The sequence below is a fragment of the Ovis aries genome, chromosome 2, assembly GCF_016772045.2.
Source record: "Ovis aries strain OAR_USU_Benz2616 breed Rambouillet chromosome 2, ARS-UI_Ramb_v3.0, whole genome shotgun sequence".
Lineage (NCBI taxonomy): Eukaryota > Metazoa > Chordata > Mammalia > Artiodactyla > Bovidae > Ovis > Ovis aries.
In genome coordinates this window covers 172,025,877-172,045,688 of record NC_056055.1, presented here as the reverse complement: position 1 = coordinate 172,045,688, position 19,812 = coordinate 172,025,877, and the positions used below count along the sequence as shown (strand labels likewise).

The window sequence follows — 19,812 nt, the reverse complement described above, 5'->3', positions numbered from 1 at the left end:
ATTACATAGCTTTATCTATATGAATTGTTGAAATGATAGGGTAACCTCAACATTAAATATATTTCAGTAGATTATTGTAGACAGATGAGTGTCTTAAAAGCACAATAACTTACTTAACTGCTACTGAATTAGCTTGACGCTTCTTATAGAAAATGTGTAAAATTTCTTGGCAGGATTACAAACTAATTATATGTCATTATGCTGTGTCAGAAGAATAATTGAAATATGGCCCCTGAGATCACATAGTGCAAATAAAATTCATCTTATTTCCACTTAGACAAGTTAAATGAACTATAAGATGAATTTGTTATGAATACTATTATTTGGTTGATAATGCACATAGCACAAGTGTCTTGAGCAGAGCTTATCATTAAATAATTTGATAAAAATATAGACTAAAGCATTTGTTGCCAATAGAGAAATATTCTAAGTAGTATTCTGAATAATTATAGGGTGTGTTATTTAAGCATTCTTTTTTCAGAATTTTAGTAGTTATCCTAAATTTCAACATATTAATTTATTTTAATCACATAATCATAGAATTTAAAGGACATTAAAGGCTATGTAATCCAGTTAAGGAAAAAAAAAATGTACCTACTGCAGCTTCTTTGTGAATTTTAAGAAAATGTTTCTGTTTTTAGAATTGAAATATTGTTTACTAAAGTATGCTTCCCTAAGTATATTTTATTGGAACCTAGACAACTAAAAAATTCAGAATGAAGGCTGAAACTAAGATTTATTTTGATACATGTTTTTGAAGTGTATTTTTTATCCACATGCTAAATTTTAGATGCTAGTCACCTCCTAAAAATAGAACCCACCAGTGACATACATTTTAAGTTGATCACATTTAGTATTAGATACTATAATAGATACCTTTACTGATACAGACATTCATACCTTGGGCACTGTTTTTAACATAGGTGGGCTTTGAACAAACTTTCCTCACGCCCTCCACCGTTTCTTCCATACCTCTCATTGATGCCCTTCCTTCTACAGCATCTCCAGCACTGCTTGCAGAAGAGGAGGAAGCATTGCACTGCCCTACCTAAAGAACTGCCTCCTCCCCCTCCCCTGCAAGTGGTGCTGTAGACAGGTAAGGCAGTTTGGTGCTACCCTTTTGTGCAAGACATAAGTAATCTTGCAAGTCCTATGAATCAAGTAGCCAGAGCTAGAAATTTCTGTCAGTGTAAACAATTCTTTCTGCCTCTTCTTTTCCAAAGTGATGCAGAAAACAGGAATTGAAGAATAAGTAGGAAAAATAAAAAATTGGTTAGCTAAATTTATCTTTTGCAGTCCAACAGATTTTAGTCTCAATCTATAGACCCATGCTAGCCTGTGGTATACAGAAGACTATATACAGACAGATAATATAGGTAATGAATTTTTCATAAAATTAATTCATTTAGAACTTTTTTTTGTCTTATTTTTCTGTCACGAAGTTACCCTTTCTGTTTAAATATACTTTTGGTAATGGATGGAAGTTGTGTTTTATCCTCTAAAAATAACAAAATGGAAAATTGACAACCATATTTCTATCATCCAGTTTCTAAAAAAGGATACCTATATTTGAAAGCCAGAAAGTCTAAGACCCACTATTCAGGAAAATGATATGAAATTGGACTACTTAGAAGTTTCTCATTTTGGAGCCAGTGTGAGGGATGGTTCAATAGTTGATTAGAGCATCAAATTTGTAGTACTATGCACCTTTGTAAATTCCTAGCTAGTCTTTACAATTTGTTTAGAGAATCGAGTTTAGAGAATCGAGAAAGTTTTAAAAATAGGAACCAGTAGTCACCTTAATTCCACACTAGAGGAGACCCAGATTTCTAGGACAGTCATAGCTGATTAGAGCCTGCACATGTTCATCTTTAGTCTGAATTATATCCTCAGAGTTGAGCCAAAAGCAAATTTGAAAAGAGCTGTCAAACGGGTTTGAGGTATTACTTTGCAGCATTTGTCAGTTTTGAGTGTTGTACATTTGTCATTTTATTTTTAAAATAACAACCACTTCAGAAAAGAATCTCAGCCTTTCTTCTGAATTTTTTTTTACTCTTAAGTTCCAGTCATAAGAATGTTCATTACCTATATTTGAATATGTATTAGAAAAAGCTAAAATTTTACCAATTTTGTGATTATAGGTATTAGAAAAAATAATCATCACAACTCATTGCATAACAGTTTAAATTAGATCATTAATTTCTGCTCTATAGTCCCTTGAATACTCTTCAGAGTGTATGAAATATTCTGTCTTAAAATTTGTGGCTGCTGTGATAATTATATGTAGATGTGTATGCCAATAATATAATTTCTTCTGAATTATGATTATATAGTCAAATATAACATCAATGTCTACAAAATTTCTTTTTTTAAATCTTTTCCTTCTATCACCTGATTTTTGTGGAACTTTCACATTAAATATATTGTTTTGAGTTAGGATAATTAAACAATAAATAGAACTTAAGAAATCCTTTCCTAAGTTTAAATATGATCATATTCTTATGACTTCACTACATGCTACATACTTTATGCAAGTAATTGAACTGTTCAATTCGCTCCAGCTTTTGCTCACTGGAAGTTACAAGAGCAGTGCTGATATGAACAAGTAAATAGTGTCTTTGTGACCCTTGACTAAACCCTGAATAGTGATACCAGTATTTTTTATTTAAGTATCATTAAGTTATAATGTATGATATAACAGCAGTCAGGTAAGAATTAGTGAAGATTTTTCCCCTGTTTTGTAATTTGTAAAATTTTAGAAACAATTTGAATAATTAAAAGTTAATAGAAGAATTTTTATTGGAGGACTTATTTGTATGCATAATGTCTTAGCTCCTGTATTTGAAAAAACTTCTTACAAGATTGTTGCAATAAATCCCTTTAGAACCATAACTGCATTAGAGTATTAATACTGCTGCTGCCGCTGCTAAATTGTTTCAGTCGTGTCCGACTCTGCGACCCCATAGACGGCAGCCCACCAGGCTCCCCCGTCCCTGGGATTCTCCAGGCAAGATCACTGGAGTGGGTTGCCATTTCCTTCTCCAATGCATGAAAGTGAAACGTGAAAGTGAAGTCACTCAGTTTTGTCCAGCTCTTAGCGACCCCATGGACTGCAGTCTACCAGGCTCCTCTTTCCATGGGATTTTCCAGGCAGGAGTACTGGAGTGGGTTGCCGTTGCCTTCTCCTACTGTATAGTACAAAGAATGCTTAAAAAGGGAACCTGGGAATGTAGGTCTAGTCTTCCTCTGATACTGACTAGCAGTGGATTTAGGACACTTCAGTTATCTTCTCTGGATCTCACTTTTTCAAATTTTTTAACAAAATAAGGTGATTGGATTAGATGATTTTTATGGCATGTGATTTCAAAAAGATTAATAAAATCAGAAAAACAAAATGGCTAATGAGAATATCCTCAGAAAATAAAGCTTTTTTTAGAAGTGTCTGTTCATTCATATGAAATAGATGTTATTACATCTAGGTGAGTAGGGACTAATGAGCCTTAATATTCTCAAGCATTTTATGTTAGACTATTATACTTTCTTAGCATATTAGTAATTTGGTCCATTTTATCCATTTCTATTGTACAATTTCTACATAGTTTATTTGTCCATATACATATCTACTGTTAATTAAAGAAAACCTTATGAAATACGGCTTTAAATTAATAGTCATCTATTGCTGTATAACAAACAACCACAAAACTTAGCAGTTTAAAACATATAACCAAAACAGCATTTTTTGTGAAAGATGGTTCATGTACTCTGAAACATTTGCTTTCCTAGTTGAAGTAGTATTTTCTTCCGCTTATTAAATATAATATAAAATTTCTAGTAATATTAATAGTGTATTCCTGTTCTTAAAGTTTGTGCCAAACTTAGTGCTGTTTTAAGATTTCATTCAAAATATAGTCATCTTTCAGTTCAGTTCAATGAGAAATAATTTAATCCATATTATGTTGGGCTCCATGTAAAAGCAGTGTTTTAATCATCAGTTCAGTTCAGTCGCTCAGTCGTATCCGACTCTTTGCAACCCCGTGAATCACAGCACGCCAGGCCTCCCTGTCCATCACCAACTCCCGGAGTTCACTCAAACTCATGTCCATCGAGTCGGTGATGCCATCCAGCCATCTCATCCTCTGCCGTCCCCTTTTCCTCCTGCCCCTCCCAGCATCAGGGTCTTTTCCATTGAGTCAACTCTTCGCATGAGGTGGCCAAAGTACTGGAGTTTCAGCTTTAGCATCATTCCTTCCAAAGAAATCCCAGGGCTGATCTCCTTCAGAATGGACTGGTTGGATCTCCTTGCAGTCCAAGGGACTCTCAAGAGTCTTCTCCAACACCACAGTTCAAAAGCATCAATTCTTCGGCACTCAGCTTTCTTCACAGTCCAACTCTCACATCCATACATGACCACCAGAAAAACCGTAGTCTTGACTAGATGGACCTTTGTTGGCAAAATAATGTCTCTGCTTTTGAATATGCTATCTAGGTTGGTCATAACTTTCCTTTCAAGGAGTAAGCATCTTTTAATTTCACAGCTGCAGTCACCATCTGCAGTGATTTTGGAGCCCCCCAAAATAAAGTCTGACACTGTTTCCACTGTTGGTTTTAATCATACCAACTTTTATTTATTGATTATTTCATAGGTAAATTAAAGGTCTTCGAATCAAACTAGGTTATATTGTTCTTACTGTTTTTTTAAATGAAAGATTTCCATAAACATTAATAATTAACATTGTTTTGTGAGAATTCTTATACTTTAAAATTTAAATCACTATTACTGGATATTTAAGTCAGTGTTATTAGCATTGAAACATGTAGGGACAACACTTAAAATGCCGCCCAAATTGCATATTATAGTCTGTAGTTTTAAACAACATTTTAAAATATTCTAAAATGTCATAAGTGTTATGCTGTGTTTATTATGTGTTTAATAAACTTTAAATGTTGATAGTTTTGTAATGTGAGGAAATAAAAGAGAAAATTAAATTTCTTTCTCCTCACAAAAGTATTTTCTCCTATTTGAATTTGGAATCATATTATGGCTTTTTTTTGTTGTTGAGAAATAGTTTTGTGATTAGTTTAATAACTGAGCATTCTCAGGAATCAGTAAGCCATTTATTTATGTAAAATGTCACTTAAAATTGTCTAATTTGTTTCAATTTTTTTTTCTGTGTTATTTCTCTCCTTTAATTTGTCGCTTTAAATTCAGTTCCCAAATGTTAGCATTTTTGATAAGGAGTACACTGAATTTTCTATATGATTTTAATGATAAGTTTAGGTTGAAACTTAGTAGCTAACTACTGATATTAATTTATGAAAGTATTTTTTCTTGCTGTCCCTTTTTTTATTAGGTGAGTGTGGTCCAAGATTCAGTAAATATATCAGGACATACTAATACAAATATGTTAAAGGTGCCTGAATGCCGACTAGCAGAAGATTTAGGTAATCTCTGGGAAAACACAAGATTTACAGATTGCAGTTTTTTTGTGAGAGGACAAGAATTTAAAGCTCATAAATCTGTTCTTGCAGGTACTTTCTACTTTTGAGTAATACATTACATTTTTTTCATAAATTTTTGCTTTAAATAATGATGCTTAATCTTGTTACAGCTCGATCCCCAGTTTTTAATGCCATGTTTGAACATGAAATGGAAGAAAGCAAAAAGGTAAACCTTGTTTAAAGGGCTCACATCTAATTTATATACATGTAGAATATTGGAATGTATATTTTAAAAGTAACAGTGCATGTTCTTATTGTTAGGATTTTAGAAAGAAATAAGAGGATGGGGTGAAATGGGTTCTATAGTAGAAAAATAGATGTAGCTTAATGTGGGCTAACATTCCAAATAACAGCTATTGCTATTGTGGCATGTCATAATAGCAAAATAAGTGGATAGTTGTTACTAAAAAAGGATGACTATCTGAAAGGACTGTTGTGATGCATACCTATTTGAGAGTTCTCCAGTTAAGGTGTATATTCCTTCTTTCTAGACTTGAGTTGATTTTGGAATTTTTTTTCTAGAACAGAAACAATTCCTATATTCTTTTTACCACTATAATAAGAGTATTATATTTAATAAAGGACATAAATTATGTTATTATTAGTCTACTTGAACTGTAATACTACCCATTTGGTTTTCCCAGATATTTCTCTTTTATCTGCCATTTTGAAATGTAGTCAGACTAAAGACCAGAGATAGATTTTTGCTGGTGGTATTACATGTGAGCCTTATTGCTCCAACTGGGCAGCTCCTTCCTAAGTTTATTTACGTGGCTCAGCTTTCTCATCTTTGCAGAACTAGAGAAACCAAAAAAGTTAATAGCCATCTTCCTCTAAGGTAGAGGTCAGAAACTGAATAAAGATTTAGTTTGGCCTTACAGATTTGGTGTTGTTTTTTTTTTAATTTGTATTTGACTTTTTAACTGAGAAACTGGGGTTTGTATTTCTACATGGTAGTGCTTGACTTGTTATGCTTCTTCTTAGACCTGCCTGCTTAACTTTGAAAATACACTTTAATGAATATTTGAGTTGTACATTGCTTAAGTGCTGATTCGGGGCTTTTAAACTATTGTTAGTTTTGCTCTGGTCCATTGTCTATGTGCTTTTTTTTGAAATATAACATTTTCTGTGTTTTCAATACCAGAATCGAGTGGAAATAAATGATGTAGACCCTGAGGTTTTTAAAGAAATGATGAGATTCATTTACACAGGGAAAGCACCAAACCTTGACAAAATGGCTGACAACTTGTTGGCAGCTGCAGACAAAGTAAGTAATTAGGTCTTAAAGAGCTGAAAAATGTCCTCAAGCTTGCCATATCTAGAAAGCTATCATCAAATGAGAACCCTCAATAACTTGAAGTATTGAATTAATTTATACTAATTGTGGATGCCTCTTGAGTATTATGAAATAACACAGTGGGATAATATGGAAATGAAAAAATTTTAAATCAAGAAGACATAAAAGTATCTTGAGCTGATTTAGAATATATGGAACAAATGGAATGTTAACTTCAGACTCAGTTTTGTTTTTTGTTTTTGTTTTTTTTTTAAATTTTAAAATCTTTAATTCTTACATGCGTTGCCAAACATGAACCCCCCCTCCCACCTCCCTCCCCATAACATCTCTCTGGGTCATCCCCATGCACCAGCCCCAAGCATGCTGCATCCTGCGTCAGACATAGACTGGCGATTCGATTCTTACATGATAGTATACATGTTAGAATGCCATTCTCCCAAATCATCCCACCCTCTCCCTCTGAGTCCAGAAGTCCGTTATACACAGTTTTGAGTGTATCTTTACTCTGTTTTATGAGAACACACAGTAGTGCGTATAATTTATTGCAGTTTTGAGATAGTCTTAAGATACAGTACATGACGTTCATCTATAAAAAAGGAAGAAAATATTGTGTATTTTTTCTAACTTAACCCTGTATTCATAGATTTATTTTTTAATACAGGATGTAGAGAAAAAAAATCTTATTTTATAATGTTCTTTTACAGTGCTAAATTCTTGAAGATAGGGAAACAGTGTAAAAGTGGCAAGAAATTTCAAAGTCAGTAGTTCTCAATCCTGAAAATGCTAAAGCCCATTGGGAGCTTTCTCCAAAAGTACTAATATCCATGCTACTTCTGTCCATTTATATGTCTGTATGTGTATTTATGAATATGTGTTTATAGTGATAATTATACTTATTTTAAAAAATGTTACCAAAGGGAGAAACTGGGACAAGTGTATATGAAATCTTATTTCTTACAGCTTATTCAAATCTGTAACTGTCTCAGAATTTAAATGTAGAAATGCCATTATAATGGAATGAAAAATACAAAACACGTAGAAATGAGTCTGACAAAAGATGTTCAAGACCTGTATGCTGAATATTATAACATACTGATAATAGAAATTCAGGTACACTTCAGTAAATGGAGAGAAAGTCTTATTAATGGACTGGAAATTTTAACATTGTTAAATTTCACTTCTCTTTTGATTAGGAGAACCAGCATGTCGGTATCAAAATCCTAACCTGCCTTTGCAGGGATGAGGGGTACAAATTGACAAGCTGTTTTAAAAATTTATATGCAAGAGCAGGGACCTAGAATAATCAGATAACTTTGAAAAAGATTATTAATAAAATGGAGAACTCATAAAGCTTTAGTATTTAAGACACTGTTGTATTGGTGACAAGATAGACAACTCATTGAAACAGAATAGACAGTACAGAAATAGACTGTCACATGTATGACTATATAATTTTTGATGAAAGTGCAAGGATAGTTGATTGGAGAAACGATAGTCTTTTCAGTACATGGTGCTGTAGGAATTGGTAGTCTGTACCCAAAAAGATGAACTGTGGTTGAACTCTTGAAAAGACCGAATTCTGTGTGTGTACTTCACATCGTATACAAAAAGTAACACAGAATAGATTATAAACCAAAAAAAAATCTTAAACTTCTAAAAGAAAATATAGGAGAACGTCTTCATAGTCTTACACTAGGCAAAGACTTCTTGGCTGTGACTCCAAATACACATAAAAGGAAAAATGATAAATTGGGCCTCAATGAAATTTAAAACTTCTTCAGAAGACACTAGAAGAACATATTTGCAAAGCATAACTGATGAACAACTTTTATCCAGAATATATATGATAAAGGTCTTTCATATTCAGACTATATAAAGAACTCTCAAAACAATTATAGGTAAACAACGTTATTTCTAAAAATAAAAATATTTGAATAGACACTTCTTAAAATAATGTCCATTCAATAGTCCATTCAGTATATCAAAAAATGCTCAACCTCGTTAGGGTAGCGTAAGTTAAAACCACCATGAGATATGTCTATGACTGTTATAACAGCTAAAATGATTAAAACCATACCAAGTATGGTCAAGGATATGGACTCTTATATACTGCTTTATGAGAGTGTAAAATGATACAACCACTTTGAAAGACTGTTTGGCAATTTTTTTTTTTTTTTAAGTTTTACACTTAACCATATTATCCAGTGCATTTATTTATAGGTTTATACTCAAGGGAAAAGACAGCATATGACCGTTTAATGACTTATATGAATGTTTGTAGCAGCTTTGTTTGTAACGGCTAGAAACTGGAAACACCCAAATGTTCATCAACAGATCAATGGGATACCACTGAGCAGTAAAAAGCATAGAACTATTGATACACAGACAACAGCATGCATGAATCTTAAAATAATTATAATGACTGGAAGCCAGATAAAAACAAGTGCAAATTCTATGATTTCTTTTATAGAAGACTTCAGAAATGTGAATTCTAGCAGTAGAAAACATATCAGAGGTCTTGCCTGAGGTGGGGTAAGAAAGGAGGATTACAAAGAGGTAGAAGGAAATTTGGGGGATAATGACTGTGTTCACTCTTGATTTGATGATGGTTATGTGGCTGTATAAACTTCAAATATGTGCATTTTATTGTATGTCAGTTATACCTCAGTAAAGCTGCCAAGTATGTTCTCTTCACATGTATGTCAAATACAAGTTATGGTTATGAGTATTAAGCTTTATCATTTTTCTTCAGGATTAAGTAGTGACAATATGCTGTGTCCTGACTGGTGTTCAAAATATTAGAAAAGAGAAATATACTCATTAAGAGTATTAAGTAATAAAGGTATTTTTGTTTGTTTTTTGAGTACCTAAGAGGTTTTTAAAGAAGCCTCTGTTTTAAAAATATACTATACCTTGCATGTGTGCTCAGTCGTATCCCTTTGGACTTCAGCCCTCCAGGCTGCTCTGTCCATGGGATTCTCCAGTCAAGAATATTGGAGTGGGTTGACGTTTCATCCTCTATCTTGAACTCAGAAATTTCTTAAGAAAAATTAGTCTTTATCCTGAATGCAGGAACTCATACTTTCTTTATATTTAAAATAAAGACTTTTAAAGTACCCTCAGTTTGATGTGTATTGTGCTTTAACTTCATTTTCTAAGTTATATATATCATGTATTTAGAACTTGGTAGTTTAAATAAATGTTTAATGTTGTGTTTTCCTTTCTGGATAGTATGCACTGGAACGGCTGAAGGTCATGTGTGAAGAAGCTTTGTGTAGTAACCTCTCAGTAGAAAATGTTGCTGATACCCTTGTCCTTGCAGATTTGCACAGTGCAGAGCAATTGAAAGCACAAGCCATAGACTTTATTAATAGGTAAGCTGTGCTTGTATTTCAGTGGACATGACACCTTCAACAGTTTTTCACCTGACTTTTTCTTAAGTGTGTTTAAATCTTCAATGCAGGTGCAGTGTACTTCGACAGCTTGGGTGTAAAGATGGGAAAAACTGGAACAGCAAGTAAGATGACATCAGTTTCTGACTTAAAGTTGATCTGCATACATGAAATTAAGTGTTTGTTGCATAGCCTTTTGTTCATCTACAATAAGTATGAATCCAGATATTAATGACATGAAGCAAACTGCAAGTTTAAAAAAAAAAATAATTTAACCATGTAGTGGATTCTTGAGGCTATGCTCCCTTGTAGATCAGCTTGTAATGTGAACTGGGATGGACACTGTCTTTTCTTAAGCATATATGTTCACATTAGCATGTAGCTCAGTCCAGGTATTTCAGTGACTACTAGAGACCCTGTGCCTGCCCCTTCAGAAAGCATTTCTAAAAATGTGGGAAATACTAATTTTATCCTATGAGGAAATGTACCCTCCAGATTTACCTGGGAAGTCTTAATATTTGAATGCCACTGCTTCTTAGGGCAGCCAGGTACCTTGCATCACATCTGCATTAGGTCAATTACCTAGCCTTCCAGAAATGGTAGCAATTTGATCTTTCCCTTGGTAAAACCCTAAGGAGCAGTGTAGTCATGACATCTTTCTAAGCCTGAATCTTCAGAATGACATAAACATGAGAATTTATTATTCCCTTTTTTTCCCCCTTCTTCACTCATATTTAGAGTGACTTTTTTACTCTTTGCAGTTACTCAGAATCAAAACGAGAGTCAGTAGGTTGAAGAATTTGCATCTGCTTTTGATTAGTTTTTGCCTATATACCGTTAAACTCTGTTCTTGGAAATTATCAAAAATTGATGTAAGAAATTAGAAAAAGATTGTGTCAAAGACAAGAAAATGAATGTTTGACTTATGATTCCCTTGCTTTCATCTGTTTTGATAGATTTGAAGTTGGTTAACTGAATTCTTAATAGTTCGTGAATTCTGTTTTCTGAAGGTAAAAATGAGTGAATACTTTTAAAATACTAGCTAGTCTATATATTGGTCAGCGTGTGATAATGTATTATGGTATGTGTTCCTAGAAAAATGGAATGATAATTTTGTGATGCTTCGTACTTTGCCACATGCAAGCTCTAATTTTAGTTTGTAAAAATATTTTACAGTGTCAAAAAATATAAGCTTATTCTGTATCCCATGTAGAAACTATGGTGTACATAGAGACTGTCAATATATACTTGCTGAATTAAATCAATGAAAATATCAGGTATATTAACAATCTCTATGATTCTAAACAGCGAGTTGAAATTATAAACGTGAAAGTACACTGGTAATTTGATGTCAGGCAAATTTTTTAATTGTTATCAGCTAATGTTTAGTTCAGCAAACTAAACTGAATGCCTAGCGTCAGTTTTGTGTCAAGCACTATGCTAAGGTGCTGCATACAGAAACAAGTATGAGGAAAAATCCTTGTTCTTAAGAAATTTATCTAATGACAGAAACACATCCATGCATATTTCATTATAATATGGTAAGTAATGTCATAAAGAAGGGTATGTGCAGGACACAACTAAGGGTGGAGGTTTAGATGTAAAGATGACTGAGCTTTGTCTTAAAATCTGAATAGAAATAAGCAGAACTGAGGAGGAAATAAAAGGCATTGCAGACAGAAAGCATCGCTTGAAACCAGGTATAGATGCATGAAGCAATAGTAGATCATTCATTTGACAGATATGTTTTTCATGCCTTCGTGGAGTTTGTGGTTTAGCAGGAGATATATAGGAACTAAACAAAGCAGTTGAACTAAAGTGTAATAATAGGTAAGGCAGAGCATACCCATCTGAGTATATAGCAAAAGGACCTGACCTAAGTGTCAGAGAAAGTCCTTTTGAAGAATTGTTGTATGAAGACCTGAAGTATTAGTAGGACTTACCTCGGTGAAGAAGAGGGAAGAGGTGGAAAGGTATGTCGCAGAAAAAAAAAAAGATACAGGTGTGCAACGGCTTAAAGATAAGAAAGAACAGTATGGGGACGAGGAGTATGAGAAGCTGGAGAGAAAAGGCAAAAATCAGATCATGGAAGGCCATCTAAATAACATTACTGCTTTTAGACATTATTCAAAGAGGATGGTCATACAGTAAAAGAGTTTAACCTAGAGGAGGATGTGATCAGGTGTTTGTTTTAGCAGCCTCTCCACATGCTTGAGCATGGGGAGGTTGTGGTGGTGGTGGTAATTAAGGAGAATGGTTATAGGTAGGCCAGTTGGAAAGTTATTGAAGGTAGTTCAGGCAAGAGATGAAGGTAAAAATTTGACTTGATTAGTGATAGTGGGGCTAGAAGGAAATAGAAGCATATAATATTTTGAATGGACAGTCTGTAATATTTGTGTATTATTTGGATGGTAGGTAGGTACAAAGGAGAGAAGACAGGAGACAAGCAAGGATAACTAGATTTGTTGCTTGAGTAATTGTGTTAACTCAGAGCGTGTTGTACATCCTTTAACAATAAACAGTTCAGTATTGTTGTTACTGTTATTATTAATATTATACACAGTGCCAAAGCATGAATGGGAGGTAGAAAGCTAGGGGGAAGAACTGGGAAACGTTGTTTCTCATTTCTCTTTCTAAAGAACCTGTGTACTAGCATTGGAGAAGAACAGAAGAAGATCTTTTTAAGGTGTTTATTACTGAGGTAGCATATGGTTTGAGAAGAGCATGATAGGAGAGTAGAAGACAAATTAGGAGACTCTTACAATAATTCAAGCATGAGATGTTGTGGGCCTTACTTGATTCAGGATACCTTTGGGAATTCAAATAGGGCTTTAATGATTGGTTAGAAAGGATGGCATCTAGGGTGACTCCCAGGTTTCCGACTTGAATCACTGGCTGATAGTGGAAGCATTAGCCTATTGGAAATGAGAGAGGAAGAATTTGGGTATTAGACATGTTGAGTTCTTATCCTCATTCTGAAATTTACGGCATTCAAGGCACGTTCAAGTGAAGAAAACAGGTGGTTGGGGACAGACCTTGTGGGAGGCCTAGGACTTAGCAAATCACTGTTTATCATTGTTGAGTATGATAGTTAGAACTGTGAAAGTGGCTGAGATAAGATGGACAGTGCACACTAAAGAAGAGTAGAGGGCAGAACTTGGAACTCCAGAGGAAGCCTGTATGTAAGAGCTAGAGGAAGGAGCTCTTGGAAGAGTGAGTGTAGAGATGGGGACAGTGGGAGTCGAGCTCTGCAGACCAGAGTCATACACTCCAGGAGCGCCGAACTTGCAGATAAATTGAAAGCTCCAGTCACAACAGAAAACACCAGTACGGTGAAGATGATATGTTAGTGAGTTCAAGTGGTGTGAATACATAGGAGACAGAATTTTGAAATCTGTAAATTAAAAAAAAAAAAAATGACAGTGCAACAATGCATTTTGCAAAGTACTCCTTAGTAAACATCTCTTACTTTTATTTTTCAGCCAAGCAGCGGACATAATGGAAACATCCGGGTGGAAGTCCATGATTCATTCTCACCCACATTTGGTAGCAGAAGCCTTCCGAGCATTAGCATCTGCACAGTGTCCACAGTTTGGTATTCCACGAAAGCGGCTAAAACAGTCTTGAAACCCTCCATGAACTGTAGAAAAATGGAATTGACTTTTACTCCTCCAGGTCCAGAAGGATTCTAATACACAAACCATAAGCAAGAGTTGTTTCTGTTGTCTTGTCCACAGAACAGAAGCTGAAAAAGCATATTGCTTGCATTTCAGGTGGATAATTTATGGTTTATTCTTCAGCTTTAAATTAGACTGATTATACTCTAATTCACTTCAAGGCCTTAAATTATCTTCAGTGACTTCTCTTGTTCATATAATACTTTAATTTTTTTATTGTGCCTTGTCATTGTGACCAAGGCTATGCAGGATTGCACTAGCTCCATAATGCAGTAATATTGATAACTGAAGATAGTAAGTTTCAAAAGGATCTTCCATTAGTTTGAGAAAGGCAGATGAATTTTGTAGCGTTTGTCCTGTACTAAAAGTTTAAAACTAGGTTTTCTTTTAAAAAAGCACTTGTGTTGGAGATGACTGGTAATGTTTCTAGTCTAAGTTCTATAAATACAGGAGAAACTGCTTACCTTCAAGGTAAGTTATGGCAATACACTGCTTCAGTTCTAATTTATTTTTCATTTCAGGGGGCAAATATGCAATGAGTTGGCCCAAATTTTTAGTGAAATTTGTGATGTTTGTATGTTAATTGTCCAGCAAACTAAGAGAGGCATAACAAACCTTTACTTGTGTTTCCTTGTGAGTTTATCCAAGTTTACAATGATTGAGAACTGATTGAGGTTAAGATTTCAATAAGAAGAAAGCATGTTTAGTGCTGAATTAATTTTTTTTAATTTATAGTGACCTACATTTACATGAAGAATTCTATATGTTAAAAGTAAGGATGACCAAATATAAATTTAATGACTGGGCCAATTAAGAAGATATATATGCACTTTTAATGTGTAACTTTTATATGCTAAATGGTACTCTTTTTTTTTTCTTTCTTTCTTTCTTTTGAGGGAATTGATGTGGTATAATTGTCTTAACTTTTGAAGGAATTTTTTAAGAAAGATGTAGGCAACTGGGATGTTTGTGGTAATAGATAAGAAAGATATTCCCAATTATAGTTACATTGGTTTGACTTTCAGATATTCATTATTGAATTTACTACTGTTTTATCACACTTCGGAGAAGGCACCTGAACAGGAAATGAATCCTAGACAGTCTACTCTCCTTCTAAAAACAATGAACTGTTATTATTTGAAGACCAAAGGAGAGGACCCTTAGAAATATGTCAGGCTACACTCTGAAACCTTTTTTCCTCCCTAGGTTTCTCCTGTCTGTCTCAGTAACTGTACCAACATTGTGGATGATAATTGAAATAATGCATAATGTGAACAGGATAAACTGTTTATAAACTGCTTTTCACAGGCCAGTTCTTTATCATAAATGAATTTTAGCTTTAAACACATACATATCTTCAGTTTGGTCACAGCAGAGGTCTGTTCTAGTGCATTGTCATGGCGAAGCAGGAGTGATCAGTGTCAAGCGCTGCATCAGATTTCCTCTAACAGTGGTAGTATGCTTCTTAGGCAAGAGTTGTGTTTGACCACAAGGGGAAAAAGTGTGTCACTGGAAAAAAGAATGCATATATCTATATATTTACCTATGTAACTATTCTCCAGATTAAAATTTGTATAATTTGTTTATTTAGTTTTTGAAGTTAGGGCAAAAAGAAAAAAAATGAAGCTAAAGTTTTAAAATAGATATTATTTTTGTTATCTATTAGGTATTTACTGAATCCCAATATGCCAAGAATGATTCATATTTACATTGAACAAACGCTGTCAAATAATCATTTTTATCCACATCAAACTGAAGTTTGAAAAGATGGTGTTTTCAGATATCTTCATTTCTTCTTTTGTAGTTTGAGTCTTTGTTGTATTAAGTTAAATTTAATATTGAAAGACTACCTTGGGATAGAAGAAGGATTCTTACATATGAGTGGACTCTGTCCTATGTAAGAGTATTATAGAGAGTAGAAAACTACGTAAGAGTATTATAAGGAGCAGAAATTCACTTCTTAACTAAACCATAATATTGAGCCTTTTAAATTTACAGTGTGCAGCTTAAAAAACACACACACATACATATACACTTTAAGGATTTGAGATTTTGCCAGGGTCTTAGAAGAAAAAAATTCTCTCAGGCCCTAGAATTTTGTTGTCACATATTAAAAAAATAAATAAATACTGGTGTATCCATTTATATCAAATGCACACAGACGCATTGTGAATTAATTCACTGCTTGAATCTACATTTCTAACCATAGTGACTTCAGTGGTAACATCTATAATGTACATTTCAGCTTACCCTTACTTTTGTGTTTATTGCAAATCTGAAGGGTTTTATTATAAAGATTTTTTTTTTTTTGGTTTGGTAACACATTTTGTACCAAAAATGTCAAACACTGTGCTGTAAGGATATCCACGTTTGTAGAAATGTCCACTTTTCAGATAATATAATGCCTACCAATTATATTAACAGAATCACATGGTAGTTGATTTATTTTTTTTTATTTATTTGTATATTTTTGGTATTGTGGGTTCTTAAGGCAATGTAAAACTGTTCATGTATTCTGAAATGAGTGTTCTAATAGCCTTTTTTTTTTTTAACTACACACATGGTTTTCAGTAGACACAGATTTTGTTCAAAGCAGTGTTGTTGCCTTTTGAACTAAAGCCTGCTCCTGTTTCCCTTTTGTCACCTAAACAGCTCTTTCTTAGAAAAGTAGTTACTGGTCTTAAACATTACATATTATAAAAGTAACCATTGGAGAACTGTTCTTTAGATTGAGATACAGAAACACTATATTTGTGCCTTTTTCATTTTTTAATTTTAGTGTGTATCGATACTTGGAGCACAAATATGAAGGTGCCATCACATATGGCCTGCCATTGTTACCTCCTTGAATACTCATGTGTCATTGTCTTGAAATAGTAATTGGAGATCCTTGCATGTATTATGTGGTCATTAGGCATGTGTGTGTGCGTGTGTATGTGTGTATATGTATATTTGCTTGGATTTGTGTGTGGTATGTTCAAAAGTGAATTTCTGAAAATAGGACTCAGTTAAATGTTGAAAGTTTAGGTTAGTTGAAATGTATTCCATTTAAATGTGCTTTATTTGGGGGGACAGTTGAGGAAATTATAATTCTCAAAAATGTGACCAATTTACTGCATGATGAAATGTGAAAACAGTGCCTTTTTAGGACATCAGTTTTGAAATTGAGTTTAAAAATATTAATGAAGATCTCTTAAAAATTTGTCATGAACATTATTGTTTTATTTTAAACTAAATTTAAGTTAGAGCTTAAATTGCCAGACATGTAATTAACTAATTTATTTACCCATTTAAGTTTTGTGCATAAATTCAAAATCTAAGCAGAATCTTTGTATGCTTCCTAGTGTTAACTAAAATAGAACACTAGGGACTTCAGTAAGTTGTTTTGTGTAAGTCCAACTCAGCAAGCTTTTCTCAAAGCCAAGTCTGCTTGAAGAGGTGAATTATTCTGAGTTGGATATTCATGCTCTTTGATGGGTAAAATGAAAATATTCAGTGTATTCTTGCAAAACAAGGTGGGTGGGTGGGTTTTAGTGTTTTCAGATTATAAAGACAGCACTTTCAGCACACATAAGAGTATTTTGCAAACCTCTTTTATACAGATTATGAGCTCTACTTTGTTTAAGTGTTAAAATGGAATGATGTAAATTTTAGGTCCAGTTGAACAAATATTGAGTGCCTACCATGCGAGATTTCCTCTTCACTAAGAATGAAATCACCACACCGTGTCTTCTGTTTGCAGTATGTGGACTTTACGTTTGAAAAAGAATTCTTATATTTAAATCTTTTTCTGTTGTTAGAGTTTATCATTGTATACTGTAACCCAGTTAATTTTTGCCTTCAGTTTTTTAGAATGAAAATATAAATTGAGTCCCATTTTTGAAAATAAAAGTCTGCTGAAATTATTTAAAAATTAGTTCTGGGGGGAATTGATTTTCAAGATTCAAATGTATAAAGACACATTGAACTTTTCAGCCTCATTTTTAATCAGCTGATGTCAATGATGAGATACATTTTGTATCTTGTTGCTGAAAATATTTTTTGCATTTCAGCACGTTGAGTTAAAATAAAGTTGTTACTACTTATTCAGAATTATGTGGTTTATTTTGTGTTTATTTGAAAAGTATGAATGATTCTTTTTTCAGATTACTGTGATGCTTTACAAGAAGAGCTATGTGTTTGATGTGGTAACCTTTAGAATTATGCATAGTAATTGTCTTTTCTACATAGGGAGGCTAGTGTTTTTTTGGAACCTCTAAAGACCTGTTCCTTGATCTGGGGATGTTGCATATATATGTGCTTGCTTCCCTAGTGGCTCAGATGGTAAAGAATCTTTGATGCAAGAGACAAGATTCAGTCCCTGGGCAGGGAGGATCCCCTGAAGAAGGGAATGGCAACCCACTCCAGTATTCTTGCCTGAAGAATTCCATGGACAGAAGAGCCTGGTTGGCTACAGTCCATGGGGTCACAAAGAGTCAAGACATGACTGAGCAACTTTCATTTTTCACCACCTTTCTTGAGTGACTTAATGCTCATTTATTATGTAATTTAATGTAGCACTTAAATATTTCCTTTCCCTGAACCTCCTATCCCTTTTTAATTTCAGCTAATTATTTGCTGCTGTCAAAAAGAGCAACTTTGGGACAGCGTATTACTGGACCAGCTTGGTAACAGCAACATAATTAGTGCTTAAAAATTATGGCCAAGACCTTCCTTAGCTATCCAGTGGTTAAGACTCTGCCTTCCAATATAAGGGGCGTGGCTTCTCTCCCCGGTGAGGAAACTAGGATCCCATATACCACAAAATGTGGCCAAAAATTTACATACAAACATATACACATATATGGCCAAAGTGACAGAAATGTACAGTGAAAAGTCTGTATACTCAACACACACATACACGCACACTGAATTATCCTTAAAATAATACTAGGGTTGAAACACTTAAATATTACCTATACAGCTACAGTAAGATAGGACAAGTGGTCATATGACCTCCCTTATTCTGCAGCAATTGGCCCCCTTCTTGCTTTACTTTAGAACACTTGAATGTTGTGTTTTCCTCATTCTATCACCTCATTCTTTTCTAAGAGAAGACTGGTATTTGCTTTGATCACTGTTTTTAGATAGAAGACATTAATAGAGGCATTTACATTATTGCTACCTTCTTAATTCTGTGCTGAGGTTTGCATGCATCTGCAGTGGATAGTGGCAAAGGAGCTTGTCATCCCTGTTACGAGTACTTCATTTCCCCTTCTCCCTCCATCTCTTGCTCTCTCCCCTTAATTCCCATTTTTAAAGGAGCCGGGTATAGTTCTGTCCAGTCTGTAACATCAGAGCCAAACGATTCCTCTGGTATCTAATCTCTTGTCCAAATTCAGACCTGGCTTTAATGGGTAGGTGCAAAGAAAAACATTGCAGGATTTAGGGTAGCAACTGCAGCATGTACACACGCACAAAAGCAACCACTGTCATGAAGACTGATATTGCCAACAGCAGGTTTTTAGAATGTGTGCTTTATAAATGCCCGAAGTATGTGGGGGTCATTTGAAAATTTTGCAAGCATAAGAAAACTTGAAAGAGGCATGCAATTGAAAAAGCCTAGGAGCCTAGGTTTCCCAGGTGGCTCAGTGGTGAATCTGCCTGCCAATGCGGGAGATGTGGGTTCCATCCTTGGGTTGGGAAGATCCCCTGGTTTAGGAAATGGCTACCAGCTCCATTATTCTTGCCTGGAGAATTTCACGGACAGAGGAGCCTGGTGGTTTCCAGTCCATGGGGTCGCAAAGAGTCAGACATGACTGAGCATGCACACAACTGACTTTCTAAAGGACTAGGTAGTAATATTTTACTCACTGGCCATGCCACTGCAATGCGAAAGCACCCATAGATGTAAACCCAAGGTGACTTCCATTAGAACTATACAAAAGCTGGCAGGGGGCTGGATTTG

General features: G+C 34.4%; 1 protein-coding gene across 21 annotated transcripts in view; it reads left to right on the top strand.

The window, feature by feature from the left end:
- SPOPL (speckle type BTB/POZ protein like) overlaps positions 1–17,957 on the top strand; it is a 56,207-nt gene extending 38,250 nt beyond the window's left edge. For 14 of the 21 annotated variants that reach the window (XM_060411155.1, XM_060411153.1, XM_060411163.1 and 11 more), the window contains 6 exons: positions 5,352–5,529; positions 5,610–5,665; positions 6,644–6,766; positions 10,028–10,170; positions 10,260–10,313; positions 13,671–17,957. In XM_060411155.1, the coding sequence (XP_060267138.1) occupies positions 5,352–5,529; positions 5,610–5,665; positions 6,644–6,766; positions 10,028–10,170; positions 10,260–10,313; positions 13,671–13,815 (699 nt within the window). In that variant the 3' untranslated portion in view covers positions 13,816–17,957. Of the gene's footprint in view, positions 1–999; positions 1,097–5,351; positions 5,530–5,609; positions 5,666–6,643; positions 6,767–10,027; positions 10,171–10,259; positions 10,314–11,144; positions 11,199–13,670 lie in introns of all 21 variants that reach the window. The other 7 variants (XM_060411157.1, XM_060411159.1, XM_060411162.1 and 4 more) reach the window with 3 other exon arrangements.
- The last annotated feature ends 1,855 nt before the right edge of the window (positions 17,958–19,812 follow it).